This window comes from Xenopus laevis, chromosome 6S (assembly GCF_017654675.1).
Source record: "Xenopus laevis strain J_2021 chromosome 6S, Xenopus_laevis_v10.1, whole genome shotgun sequence".
Taxonomy (NCBI): Eukaryota; Metazoa; Chordata; class Amphibia; order Anura; family Pipidae; genus Xenopus; species Xenopus laevis.
Window position 1 is genome coordinate 48,283,664 of NC_054382.1, and position 23,985 is coordinate 48,307,648.

The 23,985-nt window shown below is 39.3% G+C and overlaps 2 protein-coding genes across 6 annotated transcripts in view; one reads left to right on the forward strand and one right to left on the reverse strand.

Moving 5' to 3' along the window:
* The window catches only part of ezh2.S (enhancer of zeste 2 polycomb repressive complex 2 subunit S homeolog), a 46,342-nt gene extending 40,889 nt beyond the window's left edge, over positions 1 to 5,453 (forward strand). For 2 of the 3 annotated variants that reach the window (XM_018268548.2, XM_018268547.2), the window contains exons 15-19: positions 1,343 to 1,438; positions 2,488 to 2,569; positions 2,857 to 2,937; positions 3,465 to 3,549; positions 5,154 to 5,453. In XM_018268548.2, the coding sequence (XP_018124037.1) occupies positions 1,343 to 1,438; positions 2,488 to 2,569; positions 2,857 to 2,937; positions 3,465 to 3,549; positions 5,154 to 5,214 (405 nt within the window). In that variant the 3' untranslated portion in view covers positions 5,215 to 5,453. 3 annotated transcript variants of the gene reach the window in all.
* Positions 5,454 to 11,616: 6,163 nt separating this feature from the next.
* cul1.S (cullin 1 S homeolog) overlaps positions 11,617 to 23,985 on the reverse strand; it is a 56,524-nt gene continuing 44,155 nt past the window's right edge. For 2 of the 3 annotated variants that reach the window (XM_041567237.1, XM_041567238.1), the window contains exons 13-22: positions 23,328 to 23,459; positions 22,317 to 22,434; positions 21,554 to 21,630; positions 20,002 to 20,133; positions 18,211 to 18,303; positions 17,859 to 17,906; positions 15,876 to 15,958; positions 15,366 to 15,471; positions 14,040 to 14,153; positions 11,855 to 12,216 (exon numbers count right to left, since the gene is read on the reverse strand). In XM_041567237.1, the coding sequence (XP_041423171.1) occupies positions 12,136 to 12,216; positions 14,040 to 14,153; positions 15,366 to 15,471; positions 15,876 to 15,958; positions 17,859 to 17,906; positions 18,211 to 18,303; positions 20,002 to 20,133; positions 21,554 to 21,630; positions 22,317 to 22,434; positions 23,328 to 23,459 (984 nt within the window). In that variant the 3' untranslated portion in view covers positions 11,855 to 12,135. 3 annotated transcript variants of the gene reach the window in all.

Below are 23,985 nucleotides of genomic sequence, written 5' to 3' on the forward strand. Positions count from 1 at the left end.
TCAGGAGTTGGGTGTCAGATGAATGATCCAATATATCTTATAGGGGAGTGGGTAATTTTGCCTAGAAGATGTATTCGAGCTTACTCTATTAAAATCACCAGAAATTCTGTCTCTCTACATGCTGTATTTGTGCAAAAGGCAGTTATTTTGTTAGATTTTGTTTATACTGGAATCAGTTATTTGAGTGAGCTATAATTCATCTGCTAGGAAAGGGAGTCCCCCTATAAGATATATTGGATCATTCATCTGACACCCAACTGCTGCATGAAGACAGAATGAAGAGAAACAGATGCTGAGAGAGGAATAGTGAACATAAACTTGATTTCAGAAACAATGCAGAATATTTAATTGATTTTATTTAGAAAGTTTGAGGAAGCTTATATTAAATTTTCATTTTCGCCAAAGTTCCCCTTTACAGTCGAAAATGATTTGCTTTCTGTAGTATCTTTAGTGCTAGAATTTTGGTTGTACTCGACTTGCTAAAAAGCCAAAGATCTATTCACTATCCTGCAGGATCTAATAGTATACCTAAAGACGTGCTGCCCATCCCAGATCAATTTATTAAGACACCATCCCTTGCCCTGGTCCTGCAGGCTGATAACATCCAAAATGGCAATATAAATGGCAGAACAATAGGTAAGGCCTTCTAAACCTAGGTGCATGTTTATAGGTGTTACGGTTGCCCTAACATCAAATGATGTGCAGTGTATGAAACTAGCATATGAAGTGATATATTTCTCACAATAACCATTCGACCAGGGGTCCCCAACCTTTTTTACTAGTGAGCCACATTTAAATGTAAAAAGAGTTGGCAAGCAACACAAGCATGAGAAAGTCCATGGGCATGTCAAATAATGGCTGTTTGGTAGCCCCTATGTGGATTAGTAGCCTACATGAGACTCTGTTTGGCAATACACCTGTTTTTTATGAAACCAAACCGTGCCTCTAAGCCAGGAATTCAAAAATAAGCACCTGCTTCAAGGCCACTGGAAGCAACATCCAGGGTTAGTGAGCAACATGTTGCTCCCGAGCTACTGGATGGGGATCGCTGCATTAGACTATGACTATCTGAAAGAGCGCCTTTTTACATCTTTTGGTGTTCTCCTCCCTTTGCCTTTTGCCATGTGTGAAATTTTCTGATTCTTGATCTTATATCAGATGTTCGCAGATCCAAGCATTTGTCTTGTGGAATCTTAAAAGAGAGAAGCAATCCTTGTGATCATCTTGATTGAAATGAGGAGACTCCATTTGATGCCCTTGTTATTTCTGGCATTGCACGCATAATGTATTTTACAAATAGGTTTTTTTGGTATTCAGAACAAATTTTTACTTCCTTTCTTAGCATTTGCTATTGGCTCCTTCTGATGTTGCTGGCTGGGGGATATATATCAAAGATCCTGTACAGAAAAACGAGTTCATCTCGGAATACTGTGGAGAGGTGAGGTCAATAACCTATATTCTGTAACACAGTAGCAGTATGGAATGCTTCCACTTAGTCCATATGGCTTTTCAGCTAAAAGGTGCAGCTGTTTCTGAAAATGGACTCGACTGCAGACAACCTGTGACTTCCCTTATCCTTCTGTTAAATAGTTAAAATAAAAGCTGCCTGGGGTTAAACCTTCTTTACTCTCATTATTAAAGTACAGGTATGGGACATGTTATCCAAAATGTTCAGGACCTGGGGTTCTCTGGATAACGGATCTTTCTGTAATTTGCATCTTCATAATTTAAGACTGCTAGACAATCATGTAAATGTTAAATAAGACATTTTGGTTTTGTTTCCAATAAGGATTAATTATATCTTTGTTTGGATTAAATACAAGGTACTGTTTTATTATTACAGAGAAAAAGGAAATCATTTTTATAAATTTGGATTATTTGATTATAATGGAGTCTATGGGAGACGGCCTTTCCGTAATTCAGAGCTTTCTGGATAATGGCTTTCCAGATAACGGATCTCATACCTGTACTACCAAACAGGGGAAACTGCAATTACTGATCCCTGTATATCAGTGCAGCCCAGGTTTTCAGGCAATGGCCGACAGAATGTTTTATCACCCAAGTGAAATCCATCTCTTTCAGGCAACAAAGCATTTAGATGGAAATAGCTTTCCATTTAGATGGAAAGACTTTATACATATTGTATAAAGTTGGCATACTTGCAGGACAATGCAGAAGAAGCCATTTTCTTGTGATTGCCTCTCCTGTGTGTCCGATGCTGGTCTGGGTGCTCTTGAAGACATGGCAGGAACATTTGTCCGTGACTCCCACTATCTAATGAGCCTGTTCATTTGTAAAGCTCAAATAAAGTAAATGTGGCCAAAGTCTGCCACAATTTGATCCTTGTACAATTTAAGAGAACAGAAATCCAAGGAATATTCTCTAAGGATCATGCATTGATCTGTCATTTAATACAGAATTTATAGTTCCAATTGAATTTTATAATGTTGCCAATTAACTTCTCTTTTATTTTCCCTTTCTTTTCAGATCATATCCCAGGATGAAGCTGATCGAAGAGGGAAGGTGTATGATAAATATATGTGTAGCTTCCTCTTCAACTTGAACAATGGTAAATGGTGTCACCGGCAGTTTTTTACCCACATATGTACTTTTTCTATCCAGAATGAGAATCATCCCTAAGGGTATATTCTTATTATAGTGATTCTGCACCACAGTCCTGTACCAACCTATTTCTAAATGGCCTGTTTATGGGGAATAGCCTTTGAAGAAAGTATCAAAGGATGTTGTGTGCCAATAACTGCCCTCAAACGTTATTGTATGTATAATTGAATAATTGAGGTCAAGCTCTGAATAATGATGCATTCCCTCTAAACCCCCCATCCGTTTTTTTTAAAGATTTTGTAGTAGATGCAACACGGAAAGGCAACAAGATCCGATTTGCAAACCATTCTCTGAATCCAAACTGCTATGCAAAAGGTAAGAATTGAAATGTTTTTGTCTCTTGTGTTTGTTGTATTAAAGGGATAGTGACCTGTCACAATTTTTAACAGAAACACGTCTTACCCCCAGCTTTCAGATATTTGTGTGTGTGGATCCCCAGAACAGGGAAGCTGTGATTTATGTTGTTGATGAGATTTAACCAAGCTTCCCTGTACATGGCGCGTGTGTTGGGAATGGACACAGATGAGGATGATTGGGAGTAGGGGTGCCTGTGGGATTGGTTCTGGACATGCTCTCATAGCCGTAGTGAGGGACATGTTCCTGTTCATTTAGCGTTCAGATTTATAGATATATATCTGAATGAAATCTTGAAGAACTGGCAACTACAAATGTCTTCAGGGCTTTTTAGCAACATCATCATCATCATCACAGCCTGCTTTTAATGCTTCCGTCTGCTTAATACAAATCTAATTTGGGGATCTCTCTAAATTGTTTAGTATGAGGCTAAGTAAAGAATACTTTCAATGAATCTCTTCCTTAATGATTTGCTCTAATCTCTTTAGTAATGATGGTTAATGGAGACCATAGAATAGGCATTTTTGCGAAGAGAGCCATTCAGACGGGTGAAGAACTCTTCTTTGATTACAGGTGAGTGTGTTTAATTGCTTCCTCATATACCCTGCTGAGCTTGAGGCTTAGCTCAATCAATGGTGTATAAAAATGGTTTTGCTAACAGTATGGGAACATGCAGTGTCCCTTCAACAGGAGCTATAGTTCAGCAATCAATTTTTCACTGTTATCCCTGAAACCTCTGCATTTTAATACTTATTGGGACTATACACTGTATGTAACCCCTTAAAAGCAAAGGAAAGCTACCAAAGTAGTTTATTGCCAATGGAGTAAACACAATGGTGCAAGCTATAACACTATATTTATTCTGCAGAATGCTGTACCATACCTGAGTAAACAGCTCTAGAAGCTCTCTCTGTTTAGGATAGCAGCTGCCATATTAGCTTGGTGTGACATCACTTACTGCCCGAGTCTCTCCTTGTTCACTCATAGCTCTGGGATTACATCAGGGAGGGGGGAAAGGGAGGGGAGTGGGATAGAGGAGCAAACTCAGCATGCTAAAACCCTAGCCCTGGAGATTTATGCTGAAAACAGGAAGTCTGATACAGAAGCCCATGTGTACACAATAGAAGGAAAGAAATGTTGTGTTTCTTTTGACAGAGGACTCCGATCAGTGTTACTTGAGGGTTTACTGGTGTATTTATATAGCCCTTTATCATAAAGCTTACTTACTTTTAGCCTTTTTTCTCCTTTAAAGGAGAAGGAAACCCTTTTGCAAAAAAACCCGTACCCCCCCACCCAATGTAGACCCTCCTCCCCCCGGGGAAACGCCCCATACTCCATACTTACCCCTCGGCGCAGATTCTTCCAGTGCAGTTCCACACGTCCATCTTCCGTCCTTGGTAAGCTGACTGGGAGATCAACAATTACCGCGTAATTCTGCGCAAACTGCTCCAACTGCGCATGCGCAGAAATACCAATCTCTGTCCGCTTACAGTGGAGCCGTAAGATGGATGCACGGATCTTCGCTGGAAGAATCTGCGCTAAAGGGTTAGCATGGAGTATGGGGCATTTCCCCAGGGGGGGGTAGTTAGCCTGGAGGGAGGGGGTCTACCTGGGATGGGGGGTACAGGTTTTTTTGCAAAGGGGTTTCCTTCTTCTTTAAGGTGCTATTTATCATTCCGTGAATTTAACACCTATATTTACTGATCTTTTTAATCAGCCACTTCTCACTGTTAATATAATAAATCTGAGGATACTTACAGAATTTTAAGGCAGTATGAGAGGCATATTTCAGGTTTCCCATACCTCTATACAGATGCAACCAAAAGAAATACAAACAAAATATTACAAAGAAAATTCCTTCCTCTTCTGAAGTGAATGCAGTGCAATTTGTCTCACTGATTAGATACTGTTAAAGCAAGGTGTCTGCTGTTTCTCTAGACGGATGATGGCTCCATATCAATTAAAGAGCAGTACTGAACCATTGTCTCACCAGTTCTGTTTGAAACAGATCTTTACAAAGACAGTTCTGCAGCCAAAGTAACCAGTGTTCTCCTTGCAAATTTGTATACTCTGTCCTTGGGGATGAATCGGCTTGCACACAATCATTCCCTGGCAGTTATATAAATTATTCTCATGATATGATACTGAAATGTTCCTTCTCTCTTTCTTTCCTTTAGATACAGCCAAGCAGATGCCCTGAAATATGTGGGTATTGAGAGAGAAATGGAAATCCCCTGATTCTAGCTACCTCCTTGTGAACCCCATGCCTTACCTTCTTCAGGAATTTCTTATGCGCAACTTTAGATACAAAGATGGGAAGAAAATTCAAGCTGAAGTTACAGAGTACTGTAACCTTTAATTTATAGTGATCTGACCACAATGCAAGTCTTTCCTTTGCCGGTTGTAATTGTCTTTTGTACAATGATGTTATTCAGGTACATGTCCCACCTCAAATAAAATATACTTGAACTTCTGTATATTCTGTACTATTCATTTGTCAGGCAACATCATTCTTTATATGCTTTAGATATTAAATAGATATGAAAACCCAGCGTTGGCCATTCTGTGCATTTTCTATGGTTTTTATTGTATTGTCTTCACTATAAAAAAACTATTCAGGATAGAGTTGTAGGCTCAATTAGCTCTCTTCCTGGATCTGATGTTCCCACTTTTCTTTTCATTAGAGATCATAGACGTACAACCTGGATTATTATACTGCTTGCCATAAGTGCCTTTTTGTTGACTCTGTGCTCTTACTTTCAAAAGAAACACCCAGGGGAACATTAAATGCAGAAAACAAACATGTTCAACTTTTTCAGTATGGCAGATGTTAACATACTCTCAAGTGATTCCATTGAGCATCAGGCAATTAATGCCTTTGCTGTGCTCTATTCTGCAGTCCTGCATCCTGGTCTAAGTCCTGGTCAAGTTCTACATCCTGGTCTGAGTCCTGGTCAGGTACCCACATAATACTTACAAGGTGGTCGGGTTTTGAGCAGAAAGTTCAGATGCCCTGTTTGTGCTGGTAGTCCACAAGTAACCCATGAGGTTACCTGGCTAAGTTGCAGGACTGGTCCCTCCCCATCCCATCGGAATAGTCCGATGTGACGGCACTTCCGGATTAGCCGGTCCAGAGTCGGGAGGTAAGTGAACTATTTGCAATTCAGGTGACGGGTCTACTGTAGGTAGGGGAGCATACTTGGTGACAGGTTGGGTTGCGGGTAGAGCATGGGTCTTACCAACCAGACCCACACAGGACACAGGAGTGCACCGCAATGGTTTTCTGGCACGCGGCTACAAGGAGATGGGTGCCAGTACGCTGCGCCATCTTTGTTGAGGGCAAAGCGCGCATACGTAGGCGTTATTCTTCCCTATGCACGCCATAGACACAGAAGCCTGCCAAGACACCTAGCACACTCAACTCTGTTCAGAGTATATAGAAGCACAGCCACAAGGGGTGACTAGCAGAGGAGGAACAGCTTACCCCACTCGCCTGCTTGTTCCTTCAGTACCTCACTGCAGAATGGCAGAAGGTAGGACAGGGGATCTTTTCCCTAGGGTGGGGGTAAAGCCTTATTTAGCCTGCACAAAATGGCAGACTAAATTTTCTGGGTGCCAGCAAAAGCCGCTGCGCAGAGCCTGCTCAGGGGGGGAAGGGAACTGCTTCTACCCAGGGGCTCAATCCAAAACAAATCCTGCCTCAGGCAAGTTCAGACTTAAAGGGCACATCCCAAGACACGGGGAAACGCCTCACAAGACACTTCAGCACCACTTTGGGCGATTCAGCTCTCACAATCATTGGCTTCCGTACAGGGACTTCCAGCCATTGCGGATAATTTGTGCAAAGTACTATCCAAACTATCCCACAAGCACATAGGCAAGCGCAAAAGGGCAGAAAGCCCTAAGTTTGACGCCATATCACATAACATATCTGATGCATCATCAGTAGAACAAAACTCTTCCCAGTCGGAAGGGGAACTCCATCTCAGACTTCTTCAGAGGACAAAGAAATGCAGAGCGAAAGCAAAGATAAAGATTCACAACATGACATTGAGGGCATCATTAAAGGAGTGCTTGACAGACTTAATATCACTCAAGCACAGAACGATAAGAACCAAGCCACAGGCTTATTCAGAAGGCAACACAAGTCAACAGCCTGCTTTCTGGATCATGATCAACTAACTACCCTGATTCAGGAAGAATGGAATTGCCCAGAATGAAAGTTTCAAGCCACTAAGAAATTTTCTAAGTCTTATCCATTCCCATTCCCAATTCTCCAGTAGTAGACGCACCTGTGTTACGATTATCAAAATCTACCACCTTACCGGTCACTGATGCCGCAGCATTCAAGGACCCGGCCGACAGACGAAAGGAAAGTACCCTAAGAGCAATCTACACAGCCTCAGGGTCGGCCTGTGTCCACTACTGGCTTCTGCGTGGGTATCCAGAGCCATACAAGCCTGGGCAGAGGCCTTGCTCAAAGACGTACAAGAGGGGGTACCAAGGTCTGAGCTCACCGCATCCATTCTCTCCATTGTGGATGCATCAGCATTTCTATGCGACACCACATTAGATGCCTCTCAAACCACGGCCAGAACCTTAGCTCTGTCTATAGCAGCAAGATGGACATTGTGGCTCAAAAGTTGGTCAGCAGATCTTGGCTCTAAGAAATTGCTAACGTCACTCCCATTCAAGGGACAACGGTTGTTTGGCGAAGAACTGGAAAAGATAATTTCCCAAGCGACAGGAGGGAAGAGCACATTTCTCCCTCAATCAAAAGCAGAACAACCACTACCCCCAGACAAGGGAGATTTTTTCAAGGTCAAATTGGACGTTTCTCTCGAAGAAGCAACTCACTGACAGGGGACAAGCAAAATGGAAGACCAACAAGCCCCACAACAAGCCCACACACCGAAAAATCGGGGGCTGCTTTGTAAAGTCCCCTAAGCCTAAGGTCCCTGTGTCCCCCAGAGACGACAGAGAAAACAGGATTTTTGATACTCACCTATAAATCTGTTTCTCTGTAGTCGATAGGGGGACACAGGGCTTCCCGCCCAGTGAAAAATTGAAAAATTGTTGACCATGTTGGTTAAGTGGGAATATTCCTTCTGTTTTAATGTTCTGCCATTGATTACCAGTTTTTTGTTATAGCAGTGTCTTTGGTACAAACTGAATGGAATAAGTGCGTGGGGTTAAGATGGTCTCCAGTCACACCAATTTTGAATAATTTAATAAGTGTCCTGCCTCCTGGAGGATGGAGCTTAACCCCTAAGGTCCCTGTGTCCCCCTATCGACTGCAGAGAAACAGATTTAACGATGACTATCAAAAATCCTGTTCTGTTGAAGTTATTAAGGTATCGGCTCTGTTCTGGTTATGTCATGCACAAATAGTTTGCGATGTAAATATATTCCACAGAAGTCAGACAAGCAGCACATAGTCCAACTGAAGTAAAATAGTCTTTATTGGTTCCACATTAAAACCAGACAAGAGGACCAACCAAAGTCTTATGCATTTTGAGCTCTCACACCCTTAACATTTGGCACAAAAAATAACTTGGTTTGTGTTTGACACTGACAAAGTCAGATTTGTATCAGGAATATGATTTCACATTTTATCAAGTCTATTCTGAGCTTTATTGGTCTGTTGTCGGACAATGTTTACATAAACTGTTACCCTTATGTGCGATTCTTGCAGAAGTTGTGTCATCAGTTGTTATTAGTAAGATTTTTATCAACGGTGATCTGTTGCTCTCCAAACAGCCAGGAGCTCCCAGTGATTGGAGGAGAGTGCTGCTTCTTGCTGTGACAAAGTACCATAACAGGTAACCTGCTCCAGAGTTTCTCCTCATCCCTGCCTGCTGCCATCGGTGGTAAGGACCAGCCAGTGAACCAGTCGCGGAACTACCGGGGGAGCAGGGGGTGCGAGCCAGGGCCCGCACCCCCCCAGGGTCCCCCCGGCAGCCCGCTCGCCATTCACAATGTGGGCCGTGCGGAGGGGGGGGCCCGGCTGTGCGTCACCAGGGCCCGCCCCCCTCTAGGATCGCTACTGCAGTGAACTATGAACAAGGGAACTCCCTTGGTCAAGTTGGGATCTGTCCACCACTTTTAACGAATGTCTCACATGCTGAGGTAATGTCCAGAGTGCTCTCTGAACCATCCCAAACCCTCAGGATGGTCCTCTGGAGTGGTCTTACGTGAGCCCTGGCCCACAGAACAGCCTTTATTGCAGATGTCATGCTTCCCAGAGCAGACATAGCCTCCCTGATCGAGACTCCTCTCTGAGAGATTGAACAGGGTTCTTTCCAGACTGGCAACCTTCTCAGAAGGAAGCAGTGTGAGACCTTGGGCTGAGTCCAAAAGAACTCATAGGAACTGTTTCTGTTGCATAGAAACAAGATCTGATCTTTTGTAGTTGACAATCCAATCCAACTCCACTAGGAAAAAACTGTTTTCTGAAAGTGTTGAAGGTTATAAGAGGAGGCTGTTATTGGCCAATTTTCCAGATACGGAACAATTGATGTCCATAAATAGGCGAACACCTGGACTTTGGTGAAGATTCGAGGAGACAACAGGCCAAAAGGCAGGGCTGAAAACTGATTATTACCTATTCTGGGCCCATCCTTGATCGCAATTCTCAGCAGATGTGGGTAATCCTGCCAGATGGAAATATGGGGATAGGTGTTTGGCAGGTCAAGAGTAGCCATAAAGTTGCCTAACTTGAGGATTGATTTTGCCTATCTCATTCCCGCCATCTTGAAGTGTATCTTTCTCATAAAACAACTGTAATACCGTATTAAGATGTAAACAGATTATTGTTTTCATCAGCACAGAAACCAGCATAATTAGCATCAGAATTCTAATCAGCCCTGAAGGATCATCTTATAGGACAGGCCAACCTCATTTTCTTATTGATGATTTGAGACAACCCTTAAGCTTAGTTTCTCAACAGCTGCTCAAAGCCCACTGATTATGCCCTTTTAAATATTGGCCCCCCTTCTTTTACATTGAGTAGACGTAAATCTGACCGTTTTAATTTCAAACTTAATTTTACGCTTTATGGCGGCTACTAAGAGGGCCCTATTTCTGCTCTGGATTTCAGAGTCTACCCCTTCCCTAAAAGAAATCTTAGCATATCTAAACCAATTATGCTGGCAAGAGGCCATAAAAATTAAATTTGAGGAACCACATATTAAAACTACATTTTCTTAAAATTGGTCACTTTACTTTGATCAAATAGACTCTAAACACAAAACTAAAATTCAGGAGCTGTTACAGATCTAACTATCCTAATGTCTGGGCAACAAAATAAACTCGGTATTTACATGATATTTAGTGTTATTATAACTCCACCATGCAAGGTTTAGATTTGTTTTAGTTGTATGTTGCTTTTGTTAGCTTATACAGTAGATCTAGTTACTAAACTTTATTATATGGGTCAAGGGACTCCACAATAATATAAGCCATTTATTATTTTCATGTTTTCACAATTTTATGCCTTTGTGTTGTAAATAGCATGATGTATGCATGCAGTTAAATAGCTTAATCACACTCAATTTGCGCTGTGATAAGTAAATCTTGCTTGTTTTTGGAAAACTCAATAAAAATGTTGAAAAGGCAAAGCCCACTGAGCACGTGTTGCAGACACTCCTAACAAAATCCAAAATGGGAAACTTGTGTGACATCTTTGAAGGCCTGGATCCTTATTACTATAGAGATGATGAACCTTTAAGCACATTCAATAGATTCAGTATATAAAATACGGCATTTCTAGCACTTCTCTGCAGCTCATTAATGTTCTTCTTAAGGACTGGGGGGCCCAATATGCACTGTATAGTCCACATTTTTAGCGGACATTAATGGCCTTTGGGTTCGGCAGCAATATAATTTGGGGGCAGGACAATGATGCAACAGGGTGGGGAAATGGATGAGGGCGGAGGCAGGTCTCTGCTGATTGGCCATGGGATAGTCAGGGAAGGGAGGAATTTGTAGGTCGAACTGCCGCCCTTATAAAGTTACTAGCAAATATATTGCCATCAAATTTGTAATACTGGCATTAGCCCTAGCTGGTGATTTGCTGGCTAGGTCGGTCAAATAGCAGCTGGGTGGCAGCCCTAGTTATACACATGGTGTAGGGGAGCCGCTCATTTCTATGCAAAGCAAAAGGAAGTCTGGGAAAGTCAGTAAAATAAGCTAAAGTGGACCCACTGGGTTTTAAAGCACAAGTGGTGCGGTTGCAGTACCCCCTTGCTGTCCCACCTGGGCAGAATGTCAAAAGCTTAATTTTACCGAAACAGAAAGTATCTGCTGTTACCAATGAGCAGGGTAAAAGTAAAATGTTTCCCAGGCTAAACAGCAGGTGGTATTCAGGTTACACCATATTACCAATGTAAAGAATGTGAATATAAAATCTTTTTTAAAAAAACATCAATATAAAATTGCTCTTCTGAGCATTTTTTTCTTTTTAAATGTATATATGGTAGAATATTTATCAAGCTGAGGATGAGTCCAAATGAACTATAATAAATGAATTTGAGTTGCAGAGGGAACTTTAGTGAAACATTTTTCATAAGTATCTTTATTTACATTTTGAAGAAGGAAACGTGACACAAAAAAAAGCCAATGCACCTTGTACAGAAATTGTTGATTTTTTTTATCCTGTTTTTATTTTTCACACATTAAAAAAAACGAAACACACTATACAAATGGTTTTTCATAGCGGATACATTAGGTCCATTCAGACTCGCTAAAGTGTGCCGCCAAAAACCTAGGGACTGATCTGCCTTCATGGACAGCTGTTGCCGGTACAGCCAAGGTGTATTTGTTTAAAGGAGGCGAGTGGTAGCATGCAAACATCTCTTTTCTCTGGGTACAGGCTCCCCTCTGTTCCTAAATTATAGCATGTGGGTGTCCTTATTTCCATATTTACTTGCTTGAAATAATAATCGCAGTCCTGAGCAGTTCCAGTGGAGATCTGAGGCTGGCTTTTGGAAGTGCTGTTAAAAAGAGAAGGACCCAGGCAGCAGCAGCAGCAAAATCGTCCTTGCGAAGTTCATTTGTGTCTCCATTCTTTCCATCACGTAACGTTTACTATCTGCTGAGTGTCACACCAATGACGTTTACCACTCAGGCAATCACTAAATATGTGTATAAAAAGGTTAGTTAAGCCAGGTAACTGTATGTGTCCTTTTCTCCATCCACACGCTCCAAATACTCTTTTTCTATAAGGATGTCAATGCATTTCTGGGGAGAAAAGAAAAATTCAATTAGACAAATACACTTATTCTCAGCCCATTTTTAAAAGGACAATTCAGATGATGTTTTGTAGAGATTACTGGTTAAAAAGATAACCTGACTTGTATTGAGCTTATGGCAGACTGGAGATTTGTTGCAGTTCGAAAAATGAAGCCTGTGTGTTACAACCAGCGATTTATTTTAGAGCCGGGGGAACATTTGCTGCCCGTGGTGGTGCAGATTTAATTGTAGGTGTCAGATCTCCCCGTCTGCCATTACTCTAAGGTAAGGGACACGTTCATGGGAAAACATGCTTTTTTCCCCCAAAACACATCAGTTAATAGTGCTGCTCTAGCAGAATTCTGCACTGAAATCCGTTTCTCAAAAGAGCAAACCAATTTTTTTATATTTCATTTTGAAATCTGAGGGCTAGACATATTGTCAGTTTCCCAGCTGCCCCCAATCATGTGACTTGTGCTCTGATTAACTTCAGTCACTCTTACTGCTGTACTGCAAGTTGGAGTGATATCACCCCCTCCCTTTCCCTCCCAGCAGCCTAACAATAGAACAATGGGAAGGTAACCAGATAGCAGCTCCCTATCACAAGATAACACTCCCTGGTAGATCTAAGAACAGCACTCAAAAGTAAAATCCAGGTCCCACTGTGACACATTCAGTTACATTGAGTAGTAGAAACATCAGCCTGCCAGAAAGCAGTTCCATCCTGGCTGGCTCATTCTGAAAGCACATGACCAGGCAAAATGACCTGAGATGGCTGCCTACACACCAATATTATAACTTAAAAAAATACACTTGCTGGTTCAGGAATTACATTTTATATTGCAGCGTGAATTATTTGCAAGCTTTCATGTCTTTTCCACAATAACAAATGAACACATCACTAATTTATTAGGGATGCACTGAATACAGGATTCGGTTCGGGGTTCGGCCTTTTTCAGCAGGATTTGGCCAAATCCTTCTGCCTGGCCGAACCTCAATTAGCATATGCAAATTAGGGGCGGGAGGGAAATCTCGTGTCTTTTTGTCACAAAACAAAGAAGTACAAAATGTTTTCCCCTTCCCACACCCAATTTGCATACGCAAATTAGGATTCGGATTGGTATTCGCTCAAATCTTTTGCGAAGGATTCGAGGGTTCGGCCGAATCCAAAATAGTGGATTCGGTGTATGCCAATAATTTAAACTGACAGTCGTAAGTTAAAGTCTTTTGAGACTGAATTGAACCCGTTGTAGTTCAGAAAGTTTTCATCAGTAAAAAATCCAAAATACTTTATATGGTGACTGCCCTGATTATTTCTTCTAGAGAGGTTATTATTATTATTTACATGCATCAATGAAGCACCAACATATTCTGCAGCATATTTTGCAGCACTGTCTAATAAATGGGTGTATGCATTGAACAACCAATAACCCCTGCCCAGAAGAGCTTACAATCTAAAAGAAGGGGTTGAGGCACAAGGTGTGAGTATAGCCGAGATCACAAGTGAGCTAGGTGAGAGATGTAGAATGGGATATTGCATTTAGCAGCATACTGGAGTTACGCTAAGCTTCCCTAAATAAACGTGTTCTTTCATGGCAAAAAAAAGCTTGGGAGAAAGTCGGACAGTGGGAAAGAATTCCAGAGAAGTACAGCCCTTGCAGAGCCTAGAATGTGAGACGTGTTGAGGATTAGGTCAGTAGAGGAGAGTAACAAACACTTGGGAGAGATCATATAGCAGGGCCCCCCTTACTTTGAGGTAAATAAGCAGTAAAAACAGCAAGGGCTATGCGATAAACATTAAAGCTCGTTATAGAAAGCATTTAGTAGGATACCTTGATAACAGGGACCCGTGGTTTAAATCTGGAGGACAGCTGAGTCAACACCTCTCCAAGAAGCTGCTGGTGTTTCAGAACCTTCCTCATCTTCATTATTCTCACAATGGCTGCCTATATCAGAAAAACAATTTATTGCAGTATACTGGACTAAAGTCAATGTGTAAATTTATTGGTCAAAAAAAACAAAACCATAAAATAGTATTGGACCCTTTATTAAAGGAGAAGGAAAGGCTAAAACTAAGTAAGCTTTATCACAAAGGTCTACATAAATACACCAGTAAACCCTCAAAGTATTGTTGCTCTGAGTCCTCTGTCAAAAGAAACACAGCATTTCTTTCCTTCTATTGTGCACACATGGGCTTCTGATTCAGACTTCCTGTTTTCACCTTAAACCCCCAGGGCAGGGCTTGAGCATGCTCAGTTTGCTCCACTCTCCCTCCCTCCTCCCCTCCATGCTGTAATCTGAGCCCAGAGCTATGAGTGAGCAGGGAAACTCAGGTAGGAAGTGATGTCACTCCAAGAAAATATGGCAGCTGCTATCCGAAACAAACAGAGAGAGCTTCTAGAGCTGTTTACTCAGGTATGGTAAAGCATTCTACAGAATAAATAGTGTTATAGCTTGCACTATTGTGGCTAATCTATTGGCAATAAACTGCTTTGCTAGCTTTCCTTCTCTTTTAAGTCTAGATGTGTTAATTTAACTCAAGGTAGTATTCTCATAATGCCTGCCTATATCAAGGGCCAATGTAAAATCCATTCCCACAACCCTGCTATTATACAGAACCATACCTCCCAACATTTTGGAAATAAAGAGGGACAAAAAAGTTGCCGTGCGTACTGCAGCAAATTTTTTTGACCACGACCATTTTTGTGACCACACCCTCTAATTACCATGTTCATTTTACAAAATTTGGTAGGCTATGAAAGTTATATATAAAAGTTATATTTCTGTCTTTTCCAAAGGAACCTGTTATCTTATATTATTACAATTACTTATTTTCTTATCTCAGAATTGTTACAAAAGTATCTCATCTGCTGCTGTGGCTGTTCTGGGCTCTCTGCCAAAAGCCAATTAAGTTAGTAACTTTGTTTTTCTGGCTGTTCAGTGCAGAGAAAAACAGGAGTTTTCAGTACAAATGAGGGACTGCGGGTTGAGCTGTCAAAAAAGGGACTGTCCCTCTAAAAACGGGACAGTTGGGAAGTATGCAGCATAAGGGAAAGTAATGGTTAAACAGTGTACACTGCGGATTTCCACAAATGGGTTGCAACATTCATAGGAGGATACACAGTATAACTATCAGTATTCAGCAGAACAGGAATTACCTGGATAAGTAACTTTCTGTCTTCCTCTATATTTTTGTGTGTTGTTTCTTGTTCCTGCTTCTGTTCTGTCTTCATGGGCACATTTATGTTCACTCTTAACTTCTTACTGCAAAATAAATTAGAGAGCTTATGTTCTGGCTTCCCAACTCTACAGCCCAGGGCTTCTGAAGTGTTGCTTCATTTAACAGGTCAGCCCTTTATCCTTACAGACAACCTGACTGCAAGATGGGAAAAAAACACCAACAATATTTATGTCTAAGTCTTTATCCCACCCCCACATTAAATGTAACCATTGCTATTCACATTTATTCATAGTTATTTTGCATTGAATTGCTGCATGAGCAAAACCAAAAGCACATCTCGCTTTATCAGTGAATACTTTTAATTCTGCTACTAGTTACAGACTTGGTGCAAACCAGTGTTTATTGCAACATTTCCACACAACTGCTGCTAATTATCTGCAATTTTCCAATAAAGTGATGTCCTCCTTGATATGTTGGTAAAACTTACTTCTTATAACCAAGGTACAGCTTTATTAAAATATCTGGCTTCAAGTCTACATCGTCCACATTTGCATTTTCATCTTCTAAAACCTACATTAAAAAAGGGAAGAGGTTTAAGACATTTGCAGAGATACAACCTGCTTAGTATGATCAAGTTCAGCAATGCTAAAGCTAACCCAGCAACATGGAGTGTACACATTGCTATTTAGTGTTGAAATGCATTCAGCTTGGTATAGGTTAAAGGAACAGTAACACCAAAAAATAAGTGTTTTAAATGAAAGACAATATAATGTATTGTTGCCCTGCACTGGTAAAACGGATGTGTTTGCTATAGAAACACAACTATAGTTTATCTAAACAAGCTGCTGTGTAGCCATGGGGGCAGCCATTCTAGCACAGGGGACACTGTAGATAATAGCGAAGTTGAAGAATCCCATTGTATACTACACAGCTTTGCGGTTATCTGCTGTGTATCCTGTGCCTTTTCTCCTTTTTCAGGTTTGAATGACTGCCCTCTTGGCTAAAGAGCAGCTTGTTTATATAAACTAGTGTAGTCTTTCTGAAGCAAAAACATCAGTTTTACCAGTGCAGCACAATAATACATTATATTGTCATTCCTTTAATACACGAACATAATTTTAGGGATGCAGCAAATTCGGGATTTGGCCTTTATTAGCAAGATTCGGATTTGGCAGAATCCTTCTGCCAGGCCGAACCGAATCCTAATTTGCATATGCAAATTATGGTCAGGGAGGGAAATCATTTGACTTTTTGTCACAAAACAAGGAAGTAAAAAATGTTTTCCCCTTCCCAGTTGAGGTATTTGGTTCAGATTTGGCCGAATTTTTTGCGAAGGATTCGGGGTTAGGCCGAATCCAAAATAGTGGATTCGGTGCATCCCTAATTATTTTGGTGTTACCGTTCCTTTAAAGGAGAACTAAAGCTTAACTTAAGTAGGGCAGAAATGTTTTACACAATATTTTGGGCTTCTGTACCAGCCCAAGGCAACCACAGCCCTTTAGCAGGGAAGATCTGTTCCTCTGAATATGCCCCAGTAGCTCCCCATTTTCACAGCACATGCTCTGTGCTGCTGTCACTTACTGAGGTTACGGACCCACCCACAATATACAGTAGAGCCTTAAATGAATATAAGGCTGATTAGTAATTAATACAGATAAGTACTATATGGCAGCACAGAAACCAGTGCAACTAGCATCAAAATGTAATAATCAGCCTTGTAGCATCAGCTTATATTACAGCCCAACCTCATTTTCTGCTTGATAATTTGTGACAACCCTTAAGTTTAGCTTCTCAACAGCTGCTCAGAGCCCACTGAGCTTGTGAATTTCGCAGGCACTTTCTAAGATGGTAACCCCCTCTGTGACAAGTTTGAAGTCCTGGATCATTGCTGCTATTGAGATGCTGAAACTTTAGGCTGGTGCAATACATTCAGTATATAAAATGACATTTTTAGACATTAATTTTTAGGGTTTAGTTCTCCTTTAAGCGTTCATGTGATATATCCAAGCTCCACTCTGATGCAAAGATCACAGTAACCATGGTCTTTTTATATACAAGTCATCCCTTTTACAAGCCAAATGTTTTTTTTCTCCTGCAGGTTTAGCCATTTCCTCTACTGCTGTTTTTAGTACAAAATAAACCATTTTCAAGGCCAACACAAGCTAAAATCACAGGGAATGCCAACTTGTTAGGTACCCCCAGAGACTACAATTACTAAGCTAGAACCCCAGGCAGAGGTTTTCTTTAAAACGTGCACTGGCCCTGTTAACTCTGCAGAGTGAGCCACAGTCGTGTATAATTTGAAGCTGAAAGCTTATTTACAATTGTGGGGATCTCTGAAACTATACAGTATTTGAATGAGTGCTATGATCACAATTTTATATATCTGATGAAAAAATGTCTTCTAAGCTACAGAACTGTTTCTCTCCTAGCTCTGCTTCAGGTGAGCATTAGGAACTGTGCAACTTACCAATAATTTAGACTTCAGCAAAATCTGGAGAACTTGCACAAGAATATCCTGCAAAAAGAAACTCGTGCATTTAAAATCATTTTACTCTTGATACAATAAAAAGATGTGTTTTGCAGTGAAGTGTGATATGATTAACTTAATTATTAGTAAACAAATGAAAACTCTTCCAATCTAATTGAACCAAGAGCACCACTCTACTGGCCAGTAAACTAGTGGTTTAGGATGATTGCTTAAATCTAATTTCCCATAACAATTAAAATGATGGTTAATCACCTCTGTGACAATTTATAATGGCTTTTAACATGAGCACAGTTTTTATACGATTAAGGCCTTAAACTGCATGAAGGGTTACCAGTTTTATCTGCGTGCTATCTGTCAGTTGCTGTACTGTATAGGCATCTTCTGTGTTATACTGCAGCAGGATTGCCATCTGGAATGTGGATGCCTGTAAAAGTAATGAGAGAAAAAGACCACAATAAATCCAACCCAATAAACATCAAAGACAAGGCAATACTAAACAGTGCTGGGACAATTAGACTATAATTTTTATGGCTGAATTGAATCCAGTCATGTATAGGGTCAGTAACATGAAACATAAAATAGGGCTATATATGCAATTAAATATATTTGAATTTATTGATGTCCTGCACTGGTAAAAGTTGTGTGTTTTGAAAGCTTTATTAAGAGTTTATAAATAAGTTAATAGTAGAACAAGTATTTTGTCTTTGGCAAATACTTGTTCCTGACACTGAGGGTTATTTACAAGTTTCCGAAAGTTTCTCATGACTTTCTTTAAACCAAACATTTTTACCTTATTTATCAAAAAAATTATGGTGAAAAAATCTGGTGCGGGAAAATGACTTGATAAAATCGCGAAAAAATCCAAATCACATTATTTTTCCGGATTTGACACCTGAAAACGGACAACCTAAAAACTGATTGGGTTATCGCCTAAATATTTAAATATATTTTGATTTAGCCTTGAGTGCTTCCACAATTTCCCTCTAATATAGTATATTGGCCTGAAGCTGTGGCCTAGCTTCATGTGGTTTTTCAATAGCACCCCATACCCACCCCTTAAAACTAATGGTGGTCCTATGCTTTTAAATGTGGGCGTTGGTTTGGGCAATCACTCTCTCTTAAAAGCCTTTACTGGCGGGGGAGGATTCAGCCTTCAAATTGAAACCAATGCTCAACATACACTGAACACAGGTAATGCTATTATGCAGAGAAACATTTCTTTTTAATAAGTAAGTTAGGGACCGCCATATGGGGTTTACCTTGACGTGGTATGGTGGCTTTTCAATTTTATGATCATAACTTTGGTAACTAAAAACCCCTGTTTTGTAAACATGCACTTGCATTTATACTGAATTACTTATGAGACAGGGGCCCAGGGAAGTGCATTGTAAGTAGCACTTCCATTATATTTAAATATATTTTGATTTAGCCTTGAGTGCTTCCACAATTTCCCTCTAATATCGCCTAAAAACCACAAATTATTCGGATTATTGTACGAAACCCAGCGCAGATCATATCTTCCAACTGTAAAAGGAACATCTGCCATTGACTTCTACATGACCTCGACAGGTTTGAGATGTAGTCGTTTTTTATTCTGTGTTTTAGCAGCTTGGGGGTTTAATAAATCTAAATAGATAAAGTTTTTTTTTCTCACCGAAACAATTGTTTTCCCCTTTAAAACTCCAACCATAAAAAAATATCAGACTTTAATAAATAACCCTCTATGTGCCAGGAACAAATTTAAAGGGTAATCATCATTGCTCAAAATATTAACCACAACTGTAATGAATGTTTCACATTTAGAAGAAACACACAAATGCCAAGCGCTATGGAGTAGCCTTGATGCACACTGGTGCTCCGTCGCTGGCAACCACAGAGTTAACTTCAATTTGTAGGATGAGTGAATCAAGTAAAGGCGAAAGGCAGAATACCTGCTATTTAGAGTAAAATAGCAGGTATTCTGCTTTTCGCCTTTTCTTGATTCACTCATCCTGCAAATTGTAATGAATGTTTACTAATTCCAGTTGCAATTGTGTAACAGCACTATGAATCTCTACATCACAGCTAAGAACATGCTGTGCATATAATTCGCTTTATATTTCATGTTTTGCTTGTAACAAACCTGCAATGTGTATCTATTTTTAAAGCAGTTTGTGACCAGTTCTCCTTTAGACAACTGGTATAACCAAGTCAACTTCCTTCCACTGTGGCGGCTGGCATAAAAAGCTGTAAACCTTTGATAGCTGCGTTCCAACTGTAAATGAAGAGAAATTTTTTTTAATTGGAGTTGTGTGTAATATGCAGAGAGGGATTAATGCAGGGAAAGAGCCCATCTACGGTGAATAAATCTGGATGAATAGTATTCCCTATGGTCAATTTTTATGCATTAGAAATTGGTCTTTATTGAAGTATAATGAGAGACAAACAAGCAGACCGGTAGAAATGTGGTTTGAAAAACAAAACAAATTCATGCAAAGCAGATAAAACTGGTAAGAAAGGGTTAGTGGCCAGAGTAATTTAAAAAAGTTTCCGCTCGAATATTTTAGAGAGAGATTTAGGTGCAAACACACATCAGTGGCCTTAAAATTACATACTGTAAATGCCATACACCTGAATGCAAATAATAATATTTTGAAGCAACAAAACACTGGTGAAACGAATGCTTCCCGAGGTCCAAATTTTTTTACGTTCATTGAACACTTGCTGATTTGTAGTTGCTATAAGTTGCATGTTTATCTTTGGAGATTTGTATACATCAACACAAAGCATTCGTTATTGGTATTAAAAAAAAGACCCAACAGATTTCTTGGATTGGAATAAGTGTTCATAATTTGAAATGGAGCAATAAAAGCTTTTTGCAAACATTGATTTGTAATGGACTGGTGTATTTATTTGGTGCTCAGCGAAATGTGACATTCTAGCATCACAGAAATTTTGTAACTTATTGTTGAATTTAATTCTTTATATGTTCCTCCAATAAGGTTGCCCCATCTGTTGGTTGAAAACTATTGCTTCCATTTCATTCTCTAATATAGTTGTGCCATCTGTTGGTTGCAAGCTGTAACACTGGTGAATGTAAAAATGTGTTGCTCTACCATGGTTGTGCCATCTGTTGGTTGCAAACTGTTACTTATTGTTGTATTTAATTGTCTAACATAGTTGTGCCACCTGTTGGTTGTAAGCTGTAACACTGCTGAATGTGTTGCTCTAGCATGGTTGCGCCATCTGTTGGTTGCAAGCTGTAAATAACCGAATTTATGAAATGATTTTTAATTTGTATATTACACCACCTGTTGGTAATACAGTGCAATAAGGGTTACAAGAGGCTCAAGAAAGTAATGCATCCCATGACAAAAATAGGCTTATCCAGCAACACTTAGATAACTATGTGCAGTTGGGGAGAGACACTCAAAATACTGTACTAGTTTATCTACTTAGATTTTTTTTCCAATTCAGTTGGACATTTGGCAAATAGAATATATATATATATATATATATATATATATATATATATATATATATATATATATATATATATATATATATATATATATATATATTAGAACTAGTATTTTGAGTGTTTAAAATATATATTTTGTATACATTAACACGTGCATATTCATTTAATGCATAAAATATTTGCTTTCATGATGTAATTATGAGGCTGAGCTTACCTCTGAAGGTAAAGCAAATGTACAGAACTGTTGGAAGGGCCATGATCCAGAGCTCAGAACCTGTATGCTGAAGTCCACTGCACAGAGAAAGCCAGATTACAAAACAAATTAAACACAAGATGCTTTTCATTGCAACGGCTCAAGGTCTGCAGCAAACATATAATGGTAGTATGCAATTTTCAGCTATTATTAGAGGCATTTAACACAATAGCTAACACCTGCTTTATTTGCAGCAAATATATATATTTGCACTTAATTAGGCACATTGCCAACCTATTGTGTCAGAATAATCAGTGTAGCATTCAACATAATGGGGGGGTAGAAGCCATCCCATTTGTCACAAATAAAGTGTAATACATAATTGTGAAATTTAAAGCAAAACCTCACTCCTCCAGATTAAGGCTCTTTGCTATACTCTGGTACAATCCCTTAAACGTAAATAATCCCTTAAATAATACACACACACACACACACACACGAAAAAGTTTGGAAACCCCTCTTAATACTTTGGAGTTTTGTTTATCATTGGCTGAGCTTTCAAAGTTGCAACTTCCTTTTACTTTTAGGATTTTTCCCAAATCAAATTCAGAATTAGATGCATCCCTTATATAAATACTTCTACTTAAACATTTAATCAGATCCAGATCAATATTGTTAACATTCAACAAAACATAAAAAACCCTTTAAGAGGATCTGCAGTAACATTTCCCAGGTTCTAAAGCCATATATGTATGTAATATTTACTGATATTCTTAGTACTTACAGTCTAAAGGCTCAGAATTGGTCAGGTGCTTCTTGAACTGCTCATTAAGGTCTTTGCTCACGCCTATATCTTGAAACATGCGCTGAAGCTTTGACGTATACTCAAAACCACAGGCTTGCTGCAACATATATGCACAGACAGTCATATATTCATTTATGTGGAACACAAGTTAACATACATACACATTTTGGAAGGGAACTGAATCTAAAACGCCTGTATCCTGCTGTAGTAGAACTGTACAATTACAAAGTATTACATTTATAAGAAATGATTTCCACATGCAGCTCAAAAGCAGTTTTTAAACATTCTAATAATTGGATTTTAGCACAGGATTCAATGTTTAGGTTGCTTGCATTATGGCTTTTTATATTTAAGTGCAACCCAGTATGGTTAGATTATGTTAAAGGTCAATGATGATGCAAAACAGATTTTCATGATTTTGCTTTAGTCCAAACTGTTTGAAAAACTATGGTAGTGCATATCATGCACTGCACATCATGACGAACGCATGAACAGCTAATATGGGTAAGACACTTCATGGTAGTATTAAAAATAAATTATTTTAATAAATGTATTTTAAAATTACACAAAAAATTATTTTAAATAATTAAAATAATTGTAATTATTATTAAATCGAACAGGGTTTAGAATAGCAGTTTTAAAATTATTTGTAGGACTACTATTCTTTTTTACTTGGTCTTTAAGACTAACTACTTTGCAAGGTGGATAATGATTTTTCCAAGCTCTCCTGTCTCAAAAGCAACATTAGCAAGACCCCTTTAGCCTAAATAACATTTCAGGAATGGAGAGCAGCTTAGTCATATGACAAGTGAAGGTGTCAATAGGAACAGAATCAGCTTTTAATGCGTGTCAAATTATTAATTATGGGGCCTATACAATAAAGTGTCCACCGCATCCTAATAGGTTTCATTTCATGCTTCCCATCCCTTTTGTATAAAATGTTTTAATGAGAATACAATTAATTAATGAGAACGTAAAAGAAGGTCTTACCTTAAGTTTTGATATCATACTTGCTTCAGCATCATCACTGGCGCTATTTTGATGAACCAAGCGCTTCGCAAGCATCTTTGCATAGAACTTCTGAAACACATCCTTGTCTTCTATGTATTTAAAGACCACCATCTAAAAGGAGAACAATTTCAAAACAGATACCATTTACTTGTGCAGGATCCTGTACACTGATGTTGTATGAAAAATACATTCAATAAAATAACTTTGTTTATTTCTGTGTAACTATCTCTATTTTATATCAGTGTGGAAGAACTAGTTCTCATTAAGTGGGTAATTTGTTTGGAATAATTTAGCAAGTAAAAATATGCATTAAAATAGTGGGTTCCTTTTGACTTCTGTTCTGAAAATAAAGACCAGTACAGGTTTTGGACCTGTTATCCAGAATGGTTGGGATATGGGCTTTTCCAGGTAACAAATCTTCTTGTAATTTGGATCTTTATATCTTAAGTGTCCTAGAAATTCATTTAAAAGGGACATAAACCCTATAGGCTGGTTCTGATTCCAATAAGGATTAATTATATATTAGATTGGATCAAGTACAAGGTGCTGTTTTATTATTACAGTGAAAAAGGAAATAATTTTTAAAAATTTTGATTATTTGGATAAAATGGAGTCTATGGGTTTCAGGCTAATGGAT